This window comes from Siphateles boraxobius, unplaced genomic scaffold (assembly GCF_051911475.1).
Source record: "Siphateles boraxobius isolate OS27281-9 unplaced genomic scaffold, OSU_SipBor_1 35, whole genome shotgun sequence".
NCBI lineage: Eukaryota > Metazoa > Chordata > Actinopteri > Cypriniformes > Leuciscidae > Siphateles > Siphateles boraxobius.
The window spans coordinates 8,577,171-8,595,610 of NW_027508975.1; the positions used below are offsets into that span (position 1 = coordinate 8,577,171).

The following is an 18,440-nucleotide window of genomic DNA, read 5'->3' on the forward strand; positions in this document are numbered from 1 at the left end:
TGGGTTATGGCTGGTGGAGGTGATGGATCCGTTTTTATTTGCAAGGCAGCAATACATCATCAATTCCCTTTTCCGTCGAGGTGTTGTGGAGCGCCCGAGCAAAAAGTGCAGGATTTTAATTAGAAAATAAAAGATGGGTTTCATAGAGACCCCCATCTCCCTCCAGTCTTTCTGTGAAGCACAGCAAAAAAAAAAAAGCAAACATACCCCCACATGAAGACATCGAGATTCACATCTGCTTTCAGTTGTCTTAATGAAAAAAAAAATGGCAGATCTGAACTTTAGATGAATTTTAATATATTAATTAATATATACCCAAGCTGGGATGGATGAATGGATGTATGGATGGAATAAATTAACTTCGATACCTAAAACAACAACAATATAAAGAAATCTATCTTTTACTAATATCTAGGAAGCGTGATATTCAAATTATATTTGATCATCATTTTGAGGTTTGCTAAAGATTTCATTAATTTAACAGTCTAATTAAATTATTAGCATGTTTAAGATGATAATGAGCATTAGATTATGGCAAAGATAACCTAAATGTAAAAGTAGAGTAAATTAGCATACACAGTTAAATGTTCAATATTGATCGATATCGATCAATTAAAATACAATCTCTATTACTGTCCGACAACCGATATGGTGCCGATATTGTGCATCTCTTCTTAAATGAAAGCACTTTGAAAGTTTAACTAAGCATGTATTTGATGGTCCCGAAATGATGTATCCGATACTGAAAAGAGGGTAAATCTCAGATATAACCTCTGAAGTCAGTCTTTATCGGAAAACATTCGGTAAGGACGACGGTCAATCGAACCACTGTCACGCTGTTATTACACACACATCAATTATTGGAATAGTACGGTGAGTGTGCATCTCAAGGGACCGAGCGCCGTCTATCAGGCACGGACACTTCCTAATGATTAATGCTGGAAGTTACTCCATGAACTCCAACTGCATACCCATGGGGCTTAGAAGCCTCACAAAATGACCAGTTTTACTGCAGTGCTGAGAATCAATTATGCTAACAGTTTCTAAAGAATGCACTTCAGGGAAACAAAGCTGCACTCTTGGAGATTTCACCCATTTGCATATTGATGACACAAGGACAGTTTTTGCAATGCAAAAGAGAAATCCAGCGAAAATTATGCATCTCAAGTTGATTTAGAAAAACACATTCAATCTATTGCTCATGCCACTGTACCTCTCACAAACACACACACACACACACACACACTAAACCCCACAGGATTGAGCAGTGTTTCTAGAGTCTGAAGTCATCCTCAATTAGCCGGTAAAGCAAGAAGTTCTGGAAGCTCTCCAAAACGACCTCTCTAGGGAAGTGATAGATATTGTGTGTTTAGGAGGGGCAGTCGATTACAACGAAGAGGTTAACGTGCAGTAAAGATGTACTCAGTTATTTGCGTCTGTGTGGTGGCCGCAGTCCGGCAGTATCACCGGCTCGGAGATGCATTAAGGTAAAAATGCAGGGTGGGGATTCTGGCTCAATGCTCGAGCACAATAAAGTTTGCTATTAATATTAAATGTGGGATAAATAAATTATACATGCATGACACTTCTGTGGAGTGGGCTTAAAGGTTCAATCAATTTTAAGGGTATGAAGAGAATTACACGGCTGATTCAACTTTGGCCTAATGCATGTGCACTTGTTAATTTACCTGCACATTAATGTTCTTGGTAAGTACTTTCTTACCTACTCTCACTACTTACAGTAATGCATCACATCATGCAAGTGCCAATTACCAAGACAAGTAACTAAGTGTACATGATATATCCTGTGCAATGCCTCAAAAGACATTAGGAATAAGAGCTGATGCATAGTCTTCATGCTATGTATAAAGGACTGGGGTCTAGTCATATCTAGTCATATCTACGTGTGAGAAAATGTGACAATCTTGATAAAAAATAATTAGATGGAAGGAAAATATATATTTCAATGTTTTTGCGAACATGTGAACGCAAGGTTTCTTAGGGGAACGCAAGCATTTTGTGAGCATAAATACAAATTTTCCCTATTCCATGACCATGTCCCCTTAGAGGCTCCACATTTTTTAGGTCCCAACTGACACCATATTGTGTCAACTTGCCCACAACAAAATGATCAACATGTGTTCAATGAATAGAATCTTTTGTCCTGGGCAATAACAATGGAAATGTCCAATAACGTTTTTATAGTCACGAGTCATGACTTTAATTTTCAAAAATGGGGAGTAAAAAATGTATCCCCTACTTTTAGTTTGTGCATATTGCGTCTCTACATTCATAAAACAGACTTTAAATCACCCTGAAATCAAAATTGACCATTCTTATTTCTTTTCGAAATATTGCAGAATTTATTATAAATTATTTATCCATACCCATTATTATTCTTTTATGTAGTACCTTCGCAACCTTTAATTACAATAATGTGTCACTCACATAAGATAAGATCACAGCAACAGCAAATCACAAAGATTTAACAAATTCCCAATGGACAAAATCAAGTTCCAAGCCATTTCACTCGGATATGCGTCAGAAAATTGCAACTTTCGTTTCATGTTCCCTTTACAAAAGGCGCACCACATTTAAAGATGTAAAAGAAGATATGCAATCATAAAACGAGTCAGAATTAAATATACAATGATGGAATGATTTCTAAGAGGGTATTGTGTGGATGTTAATGAAACTATTGCATTCTTCTAAAAAAAAATTGACATCATGCAGAGCAGACCAAAAGCATCAGCATAAGATGGGCTTTGCATTTTAAATGAGAGCAGAATGAAGTAGTAATCAGCAGAAGGTTTTGTCTAATTTGATGTAGCTGCTGACAGACACCACAGAGCGCATAATGACAGAAGCAGGCAGGCATGCGGACACACTCCTGCTGGTGATTGGTGGGCTGTAGGGACCGTAGAGATGACTTGACACCCTTAGAGAACACAACACTGATGAGGTTTCACCTGCAAGCAAGAAGGGCAATGCTCAAAGGCCCCGATACCTCTCTCGCTGGGCCCTAGACAGCCAAAGCTCCTGACATATGTCATTCCCAATCTGTTCAGCGGGAACACTCCTTTCTGACATAACCTGTCAGCGCGGCACAGACGGCCACCAACACGAAGCTCAGAGAGCTGTGTTGATGCAACCCACTTCCTGCTAATTGGTGTTTTTGTAATAACACCATCTGTTCCTTAAGAAAGTCAGACTCTGTCTCTAAGAGGACACAATCTTCCAGAACAAATGAATATACACCAGACAAACAATGGAATGGGTTTTTTTTGGGGGGCTGAGGGCAACTTCCACAGGGTGAAGACTGAAGATCTAAGGGGAAAGAGGAAAGCTGTGTTCTAAACATCTGTTCGTTCCTCACTTCTAACGAATGCATCATATAAATGGTAATGTACACTTTAAACCTGCAATCTAGTCCCATATATATTTCATGCACTCATACAGAAATAATCACTCGAAAATCACCTCATAGTAGAAATAATACATGCATTTTATAGAAATCACACTTTTAAGTATATATATATATATATATATATATATAATTTTTTTTTTTTTAAAGGTTCATCCAAGCAGAACTATAAATTTGGTAAGAAAGAATATGCCTGCCATCTAGTGGAAAATAACTATAATTACTGCACTCCCCTGCATAGACTAAAACTATTACCGACATACCGGTAACTGCTTTATAGCCTACTAAGTGGTTTGTGATCAACATTTTTTTTTAAATGCCATAGGCTGGTCTAGCTATTGTGATAAAAAAAAGACTGTCCTTGCTGTGATTAAACAATGGTTATCATACAATGAACCAGCTTAATTGAGCATTCGTTTTAAAAAAATTAAGTGTCATTCTAATTGAAGGTTTTTTATTCTGAAAAAAAAGTTGAACAGGTTTCACGCCTATTTCCGTATACATGTAATCAGCACAGTCCGTACTAGCCTATTTATTCTAGAAATAGGCCAAGTACTGACTCGCTTTTGCAATTTATTACGTATATTATTTTGACAATATTTTTTTGCAGGCAACTGAAGGCCATGACGTAATTGTAATATAAACGCTTTAAAAATGTTACTTCAATAGACTGTCACACAAGTTAACTGTCTGTGTAGCATAGGCTAGGCTACTCAGAATTATTATTTGTTTGGACACCGTTGGGCAATCCAGACAGCTAGCTAAGTTTCAAACTTATAAGTAGCCTAATGTGATTTTTAAAAATCATAAAATGTGACATTAGCACATTATATATCAATGCACCTCCAACCCCTCAGTGTAGGTTATTGTGTGGTTACGTCATCGAGTGCACTTGTCACCTTACCGTGTGTTTGTAGGCTACATTTGTGTTGGATGTTCTCGACGTGGAAAGTGATCATCTTCGGACTGCAGAATAATTAAATTTTTTCCACATATTTATGTTAATGACTGTCCTAACACATGGTGGCCCTATAGCCCAACGCGCGAAGTTGTCTCAGTTTGTAGAACAGCTCAGTTGATTCCATTTAATGAGTGAGTCAGTGTAGTTAAATGAGTGAGTCATTTACGCTTGAATCGCGCCGATTGATTCAACTTGATGATGATATAACATGGTCGTTCATTCCTGAATTGGACCTGTATTTATTCTAAACATCACACAGAGAATACTGTAGGCTACTAGGCTGTTTATTGGTGAAATATTGCCAAGACAAATTGGCAATCGCTAAAATAGCTTCACTACTGAAAAACTGCCTAATAATTTCAAAATGTGAAAACCAGAATATTGTCTTATGACAATCAGACTAATGTGTTTACATGACATTGAAAGTCAGAATTTGACCAACGCATAATTCTTGTTCATGTAAACACAGTCAGTCAATGTTTGAAAATAATGTAAGTGACCATTTCAAAGGGTTAGTTCACCCAAAAATGAAAATTATGTAATTAATTGCTCATCCTAATGTTGTTCCAAACCCGACTTTTGTTCATCTTCAGAACAATTTTTAATAAAATCTGAGCGAATTCTGTCCCTCCATTGACAGCTACGCAACTACCACTTTGATGCTTCAAAAAGTTCATTTAGAGATTGTAAAATGTATCCATATGAATTGGTTTAGTCCAAATGTTCTGAAGAGACACAATCGCTATACGTCAAACATTAAATTTAGGCTTTTATTCACATAAACATTAATCAACATTCACATCAGATCTGGTAAATGAAAGCTCAAGCATTTTCGCTTCACGTGTGAACCAATGAGGTTCATTCTCATGTTACGCAGCACGTTTGAGCTTCCGCAAGAACAAACCTCGTTGGTTCACACGTTGGTTCACACGCATCAAGCAAGTTTGGTTGAGCTTCTGTTCTTTTTACCCAAATATGTTTTGTTAAAGTAACACACATATATTTCTTTTACCACCAAAACACTATTGTATTGCGTTTAATTAACTTAACCTGTATAATTTTCCACTTTACCTAATAATTAATCGTTAAACGTAAAGGGTTTAATTTCGCGATAAACAAAAACTTAATTTGATTGTGTTCAATCTGCTTAAATATGTAAAATTAAAGTTTACTTAATCCGTTTGTGTTGGATTACATGAATGATTTGTGTTGCATTAACTGAAACTGGGCGGTGCTTGTTAGTTCCCAGCATGCTTTGCATATAGCTGAATTAAGACCGAATAAATGTTGAAATGACGTGTTATTTTATGTGTTTTAAGAAAATGAGGAAAGGGGAAGACTTAATAGTGTGTAATTGTGCTTAATGTTCAATTACATTGCAATTATTAGAACCATTTAAATTGCAGTGGGTTACCATTGTGGAGAAGAGTAGAGCATTTGGTTAGTACTGATTCAAATAGGTTTACTCTTGTTGCTGAAGGAGCATATAAATCTTAGCATTTAGCATGTTCTCTAAACTTAACCGGTTTAAGTTACTGGGAAGCAATTCCATTGATTTGTTTGAACTCATTCAGTTGAGTTGTCACAACACAAGGAGCTTACATGGTTTCAAAAAATGTCATTAACTTTAAAATAAAATAATTTGCATGTGTGGAACCACTGTCCATAATTGAATTAAGTTAGTTTAAAGAGTAATTTTTTTGAGTGTGTTTATGTTCGCTGATATGTGTTTATGGGAATAAAAGCCCAAATTTAAAATTTGTTCATCATATAAAGTGATCAAGTTTCTTCAGAAAATTTGGACTAAACCAATTCATATGGATGAGTTTTACATTTGGAACAACACGAGGGTAAATGATGACAACATTTTCATTTTTGGGTGAACTATCCCTTTAAGACTTTAGGTTTCTTAAATAGGACTCACAGTGGAATGCACAGTGCACACAGCTAAATGCAACGTGTTTTACACAAGCAATCTGTTACAGTGGGATCAATTCCATGGATGATTAAGCATGATAATGAAGGTTTTTGGACATTCTCCACAGAGGCGCAGACACAGCAGCTGGTGACATTCATGAGCACATCACAATGAATTCCCATTACTTTCAATGATCATGAAGCCTGCTTTTGGCAATGTTACAAACCCAATAAAATCGCTAAAGTATGCCATATGTGTCTGTTAAGAGGGGAATTAAAGTCAAATTGTTTTATTCATAGTAAAAAAGAAAGCAAATCCAGCAGATGATTTTGTGCTTTCATATTGCCGTTGACATGGTCAAATTAATTCACAGAGGCCAATACATTAAAAATGTAAGCTAGGAGAGGAAAATGCCATCTCATGGGTTATAATAATCATATTTTACAGAAAACTTAATAGAGTTTTCATCTTATAGTCTCAAAACCTGAAAGAGAATTAAATGGATAGTTCAACCATCATTTACTCACCCTCATATTGTTCCAAACCTGTATGAATTTCTTTCTTCTGCTGAACACAAAAGAAGATATTTTGAAGAATGTTGGTAACCAAACGGTACCCATTGACTTCCATAGGTTAGTATTTAAATGTAAATATATATATATATATAGATATATATATATATATATATATAGATATATATATATTTATTAAATTTTTTTTTTTTTTTTTTTTTAAGTCAACGGGTACAGTCAACTGTTTGATTATCAACATTCTTCAAAACATCTTCTTTTGTGTTCAGCAAAAGAAAGAAACTTATGGGTTTGGAACAACTTGAGAGTGATTAAATGATGACAGAATTTTAAAAAATGTATGCTCTTGACGAATCCTTATATAAGTGAATATTAAAAATTGTATTATGAAGCAAATATAAAAGTCTGCTAATTTTACATTCTTGAACAGCTTTAAAAACATAAAACCTTCATTTCATGTTGTTGGAAGTGGAACAATTTTTTAATAGACCTAGGGCCCGGCTAGGCTATGCAATCTACTAAGCCAAACTTGGCGGAGCTTTTTTGTATTTTATTTTTATTTTATTTTTTTATATAACGTTTTAATATTTTCTTATTTTTTGTTTTGTTTTTGTTTTGTTTTGTTTACCAGTAGAGGGCGCATAGTAACTTTTAGCTCCATGGTAACGGCACGGCGTTCATCCAGATTTCCTGCTGCAGCATAAGCATTTAGCACAACACTCTTTTTAGCATTTTAAATGCGTAATTTTCGCTTGAGGTTATATCTTTAATGAATAAAACGACATTGGTTTCGAGTCATCATGAGCCGCACTCCTGATGCAAGAGCGAGGTAAAAGTTGTCTAGATATGCTATGGCGTTTGGGAAGCTAACTAACGTTAGCCAGCTAAGCTAAATGATACAAGCTCTAACGTTATTCCATTTGCTAGCGGGTGTTATTGTGTAAATTACTATATAACTGCAAAAGCATAACTTGTATCAATATAATAAAACAAAAACGGCATAATTATCTGTGTAACCGAAATTAAAAATTGATAACAGTTTGGCATGTTTGCACGTTTCGAAGATAACTTAACGTACAAGTTTTTTTTAAATGCTATATATGACGTCCTAACTTAAAAGAGTATTATATAGACATGACTGTTTAGTTTTGTATAAAAAAAATTCAACTTGATAAACGCTGCTGGGAATCTGTTTTAGAAATAACGTTAAGCTACATAAAAACAGCTTGTTTTAGGCTAAATAGCTATTTTCTGTATCTCTGGTATATTAAACACTAGTCTTGATATGCGAACATTTGCTCTCTTGCAGAGTAAATCTTGTAACCCTTTTAACATGTTGATGAAGAGCAAAACCTATAGTCTACAGGTTTATCCTAACAAAATTCCCTCAGTCAGATCATCTTATTTTTTCTATGTTGCACATTACAGAGACATCCAGACCAAGAAGATTCAGGACAACATCACCAATGTTGAGAAGCACTTTGGAGATCTATGCCAACTTTTTGCTGCTTATGTCCGTAAATCTGCACGACTGCGGGACAAAGCCGACCTCCTGGTCAAAGAAGTTGGCCTTTATGCTGATACAGAGACACCAAACCTAAAATGTGGATTGAAGAATTTTGCAGATCAACTGGCCAAGATTCAGGACTACCGGCAAGCAGAGGTGTGTTTAAAACCATTAAAACATACTTTAGCATATTTGTGTTTCCTACTAATATGCAAACACATACTATTTTTCACAGGTGGAGAGACTGGAAGTGAAAGTTATAGAGCCTTTGAAAGCATATGGGAATATTGTGAAAACAAAAAGGGTAAGGTTTTCTTCATAAGCCCCTCAGTTTTGGAGTGCAAGTAAATGGGTGCTTAGATACTTTATACTTAAAATATAAAAATGACCTTATTTCAGTGATCTCATGAGGGCAGCATTGCATCACATTCTGAGTAGGCATGATGTACAGTGACTGTTGTCACAGGTCAAAACCTTAGAGCTAGTGCGCTGTGTTCTTACCAACCGTTTGTGATTTTATCCAATTTTTGTACAGGAGGACCTGAAGCAGACGCAGACTGCAAGGAACAGAGAGTCCAAGCAGATGCAGCAGCTTGAAAGAATGAGGCAGAGAAATCCGTCGGACAGACAGATCATTGTATCCTTACAATCAGTTGTTATTATTTCTTCTTTCACTAAAACTACATAACTGTGAACTGGAAAGTAGTACAGATGTCAACAGTTATTAATCAAAGTACCCTGTATATTAATAAATAAATAAAAGAATAGATTTAATTACAGACAAAATATTTGCTTAGAAAGCCCCAAAGTAAAGATATTTTAAGACATTATTGTGTCCGATAAGTAAATGACAGTCACAAAAAATAAGTCACAAAAAAGTGACATTTGAAGTTAATACTGAGGTAGACTTAGGGGTCTTTGGCCATCTGCAAGTTACAAAGTTTAACAAGTTACAAGTTTAACCCTGTATAATTCAAAATGCCTGCATAAAGTATATCGCTGCATATTTTGGATCGACACAAAACTTTCAGATATTATTTTAGAGCTGCAGTAAGTGATTTCTGAGAAACTGTTGAAAGTGGATCAGACTGAGCACCACAACACACTTGTAGCCAATCAGCAGAAGGGGTCGTCTCCATTCATGATGGGGAGGAGAGTGAGGGAGCAAGAGGGAGATTTAAAGAAAGACTAAAAAGAGAGATGGCTGAGAGACATTACAAAAATGAAAAGGTCAGAGAAATGTCACTGGGGAAAAAAGGGTTGTGATCAGGCAAGAGCTTAAAGACCCGCGTAAATATTAGAAAAGCTGTGTGAAAACAATATATGAAAACATGAGAGTAACATTGGTTTTGCTATGTTTCACAGAACTAAGATACGCTGTTGTTGTGATGTTAGCTATAGTAACAGAACAGTTTTGAGGGTCATTGTTTGTCTGGAGCTGGTGTGCTGCTGGCGATTAACAACAAACACTTTCTTGTATACTCTTGTGTACTGTGTGTTAATTTTTTGTTCTTCCTAGTCAGTCATTCGTCATCTTCGCTTTATTTTTGTGAAGCCTATTTTATTTCACTTTAGCTATGATAAAGAGACATGCACTCTTGAATTGTGTGTTTGTGCATTTTGGGGGTGGAGCAATGAAGGGAGTGGCGTGTCTTGATTTCAAATAGCATTAGTGTTGCTCAGATATCGCTTACTGCACCTTGCAATATTGTTATTGTATTGTAAAATTTACGAGCAAAAGTTATAATTGCTGTCTAACATGTTAGTTGTGTTGGTTTGCTAAACTGAATACATGTCGTTAGCTAACCACATAACATGCTGTACATTACTGCCATTTGGACATTACGTTGATATCTCTGGTTGCTTCACGTAAGCTGCTTTGAAACAATACTTATTGTAAGCATTATGTAAATAAGCTTGAATTTAATTTAATCTAATATTTGTAACAGGTTCTGGGGGTTTATGAAATGTGTTTGTTTTTTAACATTTTTAATACAACTTTATTAATTGACATAAACTGACAGCCTTAAAGGGTTAGTTCACCCAAAAATGAAAATTATGTCATTAATGACTCACTTTCATGTCGTTTCAAGCCCGTAAGACCTCCGTTCATCTTCGGAACACAGTTTCAGATATTTTAGATTTAGTCCGAAGAGTTTTCTGTCCCTCCATTGAAAATCTATGTACGGTATACTGTCCTTGTCCAGAAAGGCAATAAAGACATCATCACAGTAGTCCACGTGACCTCAGGGGGTTAGTTAGAATTTTTGTGAGAATACGAGAATACTTTTTGAGCGCAAAAACAAACATAAATAACTGACTTTATTTAAACTATTCTTTTCCTTCTCTTTGGGCATCTAGTCAGTTAGCGTAGTGTAATTGCGTAGAGCTACGTCACACGTAGGCTCACTATTGGCCGACGCTGGTCATGTGGGTGATGCGTATGACGTACAACAACAGAAGGACATGAATAGTTGAAATAAAGTCGTTATCTTTGTTTTTTTTGTGCACAAAGTGTTCTCGTCGTTTGATAAACTTAAGATTGAGCCACTGTAGTCACTTTGACTATTTTAACGATGTCTTTGATAAATTTTCGAGGCCGGCAAGTTGAATCCCTGAAGAAGCCTATGGAGGAGTGATACAGCTCTCAGATTTCATCAAAAATATCTTAATTCGTGTTCCGAAGATGAACGAAGGTCTTACGGGGTTGGAATAACATGAAGGTGAGTAAATACTGACAGAATTTTCATTTTTGGGTGAACTAACCCTTTAAGATCCTTGCACACTGAGTCCAAAATTTTAGAATGCTTTTTTTCGCATTCGTCATTCGGTGGCTCTGAATTGTCAAAACATCTCTTAAAATGCTTGCTACGGATGCGAAGAACACAGAAAACTGAACGCGATCCAAAAAACGTTATGACAGACGAAAGTTTTGAAAGCAGTTTGTAAACGTGATTGACACAATGTGAACTCGTGTTTATTTTTTTAACGCGCAAAAATTTCGGATGCTAATTTCGGACTCGGTTTGCAAGGACCTTTACTCTTGACATTTTAATGCCATTTGCCATATAAAGATATTTGTTGGAAACCACAGATTGACAGATAATACCTTAACAGCCTTTCTCAGTCACAGGTGGGGCCTTGTGTGCAACACACTCTAACATCATTATGAAACTACTTTTATTTAGCTTAATTATAACCAAGTAGTAGGTTCAATTCAGCCTGGTTCTAAAATGTAACACATACCAAAGTCCCTTTCAGGCAAATAATTTCACTCTGCGGCCATTGAAACACCTCTTGGGCAGCTATTTCAAAAATTCAACTTTTTGATGAAAAATGAAATGAAATTCACTCCAATGAAATCTGACAACAACTGTCTCATAAAAGTTGTTTCTAAACCCTCATAACAAAACAATTTTCAGGCTGTAACAGCCAATCCATATGCGCAGTCCTAAGTTCATGTCTCAGAACACTGACTGTTTCTACACCAACCAGAGCTTCTAACGGCAGCTGCAGTGATTCAATGACTTTACCAATTGGTGATCGGCTCTTTTTCTTTTTTAAAAGACTTACTTAAAATTCTTACTTACTTATTACTGCACCATCTTTGTATAACTAAAAGTCTTTGCACTTACTTAACTTGATGTGAAACTTCTCATTGTGCTAGTTCAAATTGTCTCAGTAAGCTGATAGACTCGCATCATTTATGTCTACTGCTTGGAAGACTTTGTGCTTTCCGTTTTATTGTCATTTGTGTGACGAAAGGCTGAGAGTGAACTTCAGAGAGCCACAATGGATGCCACACGCACGACTCGCCAGCTGGAGGAGACAATAGATGACTTTGAAAAGCAGAAGATTCGTGATATTAAGGTCCTTCAGATTGCATGGTTGTTTATTTCTTTACAAATCTCAGGAAAATGAAACCCACATTTAAGTACACTACCGTTCAAAAGTTTGGGGTTAATGTTTTTTTGTTTTTTGTTTTTTTTTAGAAATAAATATTTTTATTCAGCAAGGATGCATTAAATGTATCAAAAGTGTCAGTAAATACATTTATAATGTTACAAATATTTATATTTCATTTTTCAAATAAAGGCTGAAGTTTTCAACTTTTTATTCATCAAAGAGTCTTAAAAAAAATTATCATGGTTTCCACAAGAATATTAAGCAGTTTTCATCATTGATGATGATAAGAAATGTTTATTGAGCACCAAATCATCATAGTAGAATGATTTCTGAAGGATCATGTGACACATTCAGTAATGATGCTGAAAATTCAACTTTGCCATCACACAAAATATATTGAAATAGAAAACTGTTATTTTAAATTGTAATATTAATTCAGAATATTAATAGTTTTACTTAATTTTTGATTAAATATATACAGCCTTGGCAAGATTAAGAGATTTCTTTCAAAAATATTGTAAAATATTACCGAACCCAAACTTTTGAACAATTGTGTATATTAATTATAAATATAATTTATATTTAATTACAGTGACGTTTCTATACATCAAATCTTCCAGTGCTACTTCAGAGAAATTAGTATATGTTTCCAATACAGAAAATTTTGGGTGAATTTGTGACGGTGGAGATGGCGTTCCATGCCAAGGCGTTGGAAATTTACACATCTGCTTACCAGGACATTCAGAATGTAGATGAAGAAGGAGACCTTGAGGTGAGCATTCTACACCAGAACCGCTGCTCTGGTGGTCCTGCTGGTTTGAGCTTGTCTGTCTTAATGTCAAATCAAATTATACTCTTTCTCCTCCTGAGATCCCCCTGCTGTCATAATGATGAAAGCTCTAGTTGCTGGGGTATAAGGCCCCCTCCAATCCTGATACGTAAAAGAACCGGAGAGGCATCTTGCGAAGCGTGTTTAGTCAGCTGTGGAATGTTCGCAGTGTGGCTAATGCATTTATTTATGAATTCATAGTTTGTCGTGCCAATACTAATTTTATACTCAAGACTGAATTAGTTAATATTAGACTTGCCGTTGAGAGTATCACATGAATATTATTTCATAAGGGATTTTTTTAAGGGAAATGTTTCCTTGTTCTTGTGTGAACTTTGCCTGTAATTGTATGTGGAAACTTGTTGTAGTCATATATTGGCACATGGTGACAGTTTTATAAAGACACAACTAAAGCATATAGAGATGGGTCATAAATATTCTTCCTGTAATATTTAACTGCAGTTAATAAAGTTGAGGTGACAATGTTTGTCAGCACACCCTCACCAGGACAGAGTGTAAATGTTTTTTTCCCAATCTAAATCACATGTTTCTCTGTTGCTACAACAGTACAGGTGCTGGTCATTTAATTCGAATATCATCAAAAAGTTGATTTTATTTCAGTTGTTCCATTCAAAAAGTTAAATTTGGATATTATATTCATTCATTACACACAGACTGATATATTCAAATGTTTATTTCATTTAATTGTGATTATTAAAACTGACAAATAATGAAAATCCCAATTCAGTATCTCCAAAAATTAGAACATTACTTAAGATCAATACAAAAAAAGGATTTTTAGAAATTTTGGCCAATTGAAAAGTATGAGCATGTACAGCACTCAATACCTAGTTGGGGCTCCTTTTGCCTGAATGACTGCAGCAATGCGGCGTGGCATGGAGTCGATCAGTCTGTGGCACTGCTCAGGTGTTATGAGAGCCCAGGTTGCTATGATAGTTGCCTTCAGCTCTTCTGCTTTGTTGGGTCTGGCGTATCTCATCTTCCTCTTCACAATACCCCATAGATTTTCTATAGGCGAGTTTGCTGGCCAATTAAGAACAGGGATACCATGGCCCTGGGATACCAGGTGCCAAGTCCTGTTGGAAAATGAAATCTGCATCTCGTTGGTCAGCAGCAGGAAGCATGAAGTGCTCTGATAGACGGCTGCGTTGACTTTGGACCTCAGAAAACACAGTGGACCAACACCAGCAGGTGACATGGCACCCCAAACCGTCACTGACTGTGGAAACTTTACACTGGACTTCAGGCAACGTGGATTCTGTGCCTCTCCTCTCTTCCTCCAGACTCTGGGACCTTGATTTCCAAAGGAAATGCAAAATTTACTTTCATCATAGAACATAACTTTGGACCATCCAGCAGCAGTCCAGTCCTTTTTGTCTTTAGCCCAGGCGAGACGCTTCTGACGCTGTGTCTTGTTCAAGAGTGGCTTGACACAAGGAATGCGACAGCTGAAACCCATGTCTTGCATACGTCTGTGCGTGGTGGTTCTTGATGCACTGACTCCAGCTGCAGTCCACTCTTTGTGAATCTCCCCCACATTTTTGAAAGGGTTTTGTTTCACAATCCTTTCCAGGGTACGGTTATCCCTATTGCTTGTACACTTTTTTTCTACCACATCTTTTCCTTCCATTCGCCTCTCTATTAATGTGCTTGGACACAGAGCTCTGTGAACAGCCAGCCTCTTTAGGCCATGTCCACACGGACACGGGTATTTTTATAACCGGAGTTTTTCCTACAGCGTTTTTAAAAAAAATCCCGTCCACACATGCTCGGTCTCCGTCTACATGAAAACGTAAAAACACGCAATCAAGCGCGGTCAAGAGCATGCCACGCCAGCAGGCGGTGATATAAACCTTAACCCTAAAGCCACGTTGGCCAATCAGAAGCGCAAATCTGATGTCAAACACAGCTGATAACGGCGCACACTCTGACGTCGCAAGGCAAAAACCCCGGTTTCACTGTCTACACGACAACACTGTAACCGGCGTTTCTGAAAATCCTCACCCTGGCAGGGGTTTTCAAAAATGTTCGGTTTCAGTGCGTTTTCGTGTGGACGAACGGCCGAACCGCGTAAAAAAAGTCACGGTTATAAAAATACCCGTGTCCGTGTGGACAGGGCCTTAGTAATGACCTTTTGTGTCTTGCCCTCCTTGTGCAAGATGTCAATGGTCGTCTTTTGGACAGCTGTCAAGTCAGCAGTCTTCCCCATGATTGTGTAGCCTACAGAACTAGACTGAGAGACCATTTAAAGGCCTTTGCAGGTGTTTTGAGTTAATCGGCTGATTAGAGTGTGGCACCAGGTCTCTTCAATATTCAACCTTTTCACAATATTCTTATTTTCTGAGATACTGATTTTGGGGTTTTCATTAGTTGTCAGTTATAATCATCAAAATTGAAAGGAATGAACACTTGAAATATTTCAGTCTGTGTGTAATGAATTAAAGGGATAGTTCACTATAAAATGAATATTCTGTCATCATATACTCAACCTCAAGGTGTTTCAAACCTGTATGAATTTCTTTCTTCTGCTGAACACAAAATAAGATATTTTGATGAATGTCGGAAACCAAACAGTTAACTGGAGCCATTGACTTCCATAGTATATATGTTTTCCTACTATGGAAGTCAATGGCTCCAGTTAACTGTTTGGTTGCTGACATTCTTCAAAATATCTTCCATTGTGTTCAGCAGAAGAAAGAAATTCATACAGGTTTGAAACAACTTGAGGGGGAGTATATGATGACAGAATTTTCATTTTAAAGTGAACTTTCCCTCTAACATAATATCCAAATTTCACTTTTTGAATGGAATTGCTGAAATAAATCAACTTTTTGATGATATTCTAATTATATGACCAGCACCTTTATGTGGTATTAGTTTGTGTTGACTTGCTTAATATATTCTTGTTTGAGCTCGACTGTTCTCATTATTGTCTTATTATGTGGCGGATGAGTGAGATGACATTAGATTATTGGTGGTCCATAAGAAGAGCAGTGTACAGTCTACCCTTTTTTTTATCTTGAACAGGTATTTAGAAATTCACTGCACCCCCCTGATTACCAGTCACGTTTAGAAATAGTTCGTGCCAATTCTAAACTGTCCCTGAATCGAACTGGTACATCAATGAGTAAATCAGGAACAATGCAGGTAAGTGCTTTCCCATATCTTATATTTACATTTACAATAGAAAGTGTTAGTATTAATAGGTCAAGTGTTGACAAAAAAAACTTTGGATCCATTACGTATTATATTACAGTAGAGGTGCATGATTAATCGTTAGAAGATTGCAATCTCGATTAAAACACCTACACAACTTATTCCTAAATGACAACAACACGGCTAAATCTATTAAACCTTTGAGTACGATCACAGCAGAACATTCAAATCTGCGTTGGCGCTGCCACTGACCTACAGAGAGCAGTTGTCATGTAAAGGTATGAAACAGCTTTACAAACAGTCTTTTCAACCACACAGTATCATTACTTTTATGTTACATTCAAATGATTACAGAAGTACTGGGATAAAAGTTTATAGTTTGGATATAAACACCGATGTCTACAGTAGCGATCAGAAGTAAATCACCTTCTGAAAGTAACTGGACACTTCAAATAAACATTGTATCCATTAAAGGTGTGTTCCAAACGAAAGTAAACACCTGAATCCCTTCACGAAAGACCCTTCCACAAGTCCGTTAGCAAAGGGTATATGCGACGGTCACTTCAAGGAAGTAATTTGAACATTTTTGGTCATGTGACCTTTAAAGCTAGGTGGCAGGAGAGTCTGAGTTAATGTATAGACAGAATAATTAAAGTTGCTTTGTTATGTTTGTGATATTTTACATACATTTATTTTAACATTTTATCACCCTAATTGTTACACCAGTAGGTGGCAACAGGTGACTGTAAAAAATGTATTTGTCATTGAATCATTTATTCAAGAGACTCGTTTAAAAACGCCGATTCATCCAGTAGTGAAACAAGTGAAGTATTTATGAGTCATTGAATCATTCATTCAAACTGAATTTAATTCAAATTAATTAAATATTTTTTAATAGGCTGTAGCCATTAACATTTTGTCAGAACCTTTATTAAATTACATGTTATTTTGTTAAGTTGTCTATTCAGAGTCATGAGAGAATCATGATCTCTGTTTTAAACAAAAGGCTCTATATTACAGTTAAAATTACTTCAATTGTTAATTATACAGATAATATGAATGCATTTATTCAAAGAAAACTTCTACTTCAATACAGGTACCCCAAAATGATACACAATGTATAACAGTTGCTTTTACTTCAGGAATAAGATTTTCCATTTTGTAAGCAGTCTTAATAGCGTATTTCTTGGTGGAAAAATCATATTTTTATGTAAGTTGCATTAAAATCCCCAAACCTACGATTGAAAGATTTTTCTTCTGGTGTAGTCAAGAACATCTAGCAGACAAAGGAAAAGGGATGATGATGAAGAAGATGAGGAAGAGGATGAAGAAGAAGAGGATGATTTGGAGGAAGTGACTGATGATGAGCATTAAAATAAAATTCCATTGCCATTTTGACTAATATCCACTGCATATCCAGACAATGACATTCCTGAACTGTATTTAAGAGTGTTTTAAATGGAGATTAATTAGTATCACCAACTATAATTGTAATGAAATGATAGTTGAGCTTTGTTAGTTAAAGGTTAGTGCATGGTTATATGTTTGCTCTCTTGTAAATCATATACTATGAAATTATATTATAACACATTCAAAGAGAGTGTTACTTTCATTTTTTAATGAATCATGTTTTTTTGTGTACAAAGTGCCAAGCTGTTCTGGTGTTTGATATGATACTTGGTTAGAATGTGCCTTAGAGAATGTTGGTGTACCAATAAAGCTGGCTCTTTCTTTTACATAATAGGCCATTTTCATGATCTCAAATGTCTGAGTGTGCATTTGTTCTTCTGTTTACTGAGCGTACATACCAAAAGACTGACTGTGGGTATGTTATACACAGAAACAATAATGAACCCCTGAAACTTGACACGCCCTGTGTTTGGCATCATTGTGTCTCATAGCTTTTATGTGTCAGTCATGAATGAGTCAGAAACAGTAACCAGTACTACTGGTATACTTATGACTATAGAAATGACAGGAGCAGAAGTGTTGAAGACACCTCATTAATATTGAAATGTAAGTTTAGGAAATCAGTATGAACCAAGAATGCAGGCCACTGAAAATGTGGACGTGCACTGTTTATCACAAAAAAAAGATGATTGTATCTATACAAGATATTCCAGGTGTTTAGAATTTGTAAAGATTTCATGAATTTTAATTGACTGTACCTTGGACTGAGAAATTAATG

General features: G+C 36.1%; 1 protein-coding gene across 1 annotated transcript; it reads left to right on the top strand.

Moving 5' to 3' along the window:
• Nucleotides 1–7,487: 7,487 nt before the first annotated feature.
• Nucleotides 7,488–18,016, top strand: cibar1 (CBY1 interacting BAR domain containing 1). Its single transcript, XM_077196241.1, has 9 exons — nucleotides 7,488–7,662; nucleotides 8,262–8,496; nucleotides 8,576–8,644; nucleotides 8,876–8,977; nucleotides 11,468–11,473; nucleotides 12,106–12,210; nucleotides 12,905–13,018; nucleotides 16,124–16,243; nucleotides 17,519–18,016. The coding sequence occupies exons 1-9, from the start codon at nucleotides 7,634–7,636 to the stop codon at nucleotides 17,624–17,626; spliced, it is 888 nt and encodes a 295-aa protein (XP_077052356.1). The 5' UTR covers nucleotides 7,488–7,633; the 3' UTR covers nucleotides 17,627–18,016.
• Nucleotides 18,017–18,440: the final 424 nt, after the last annotated feature.

Bases quoted from the DNA above. Each gene is read 5' to 3' on its own strand.
- cibar1 (XM_077196241.1), top strand. From the start codon at position 7,634: ATGAGCCGCACTCCTGATGCAAGAGCGAG. The intron at 7,663-8,261 runs GTAAAAGTTGTC...TGCACATTACAG, and splicing joins ACTCCTGATGCAAGAGCGAG to AGACATCCAGACCAAGAAGA. The intron at 8,645-8,875 runs GTAAGGTTTTCT...ATTTTTGTACAG, and splicing joins ATATTGTGAAAACAAAAAGG to GAGGACCTGAAGCAGACGCA.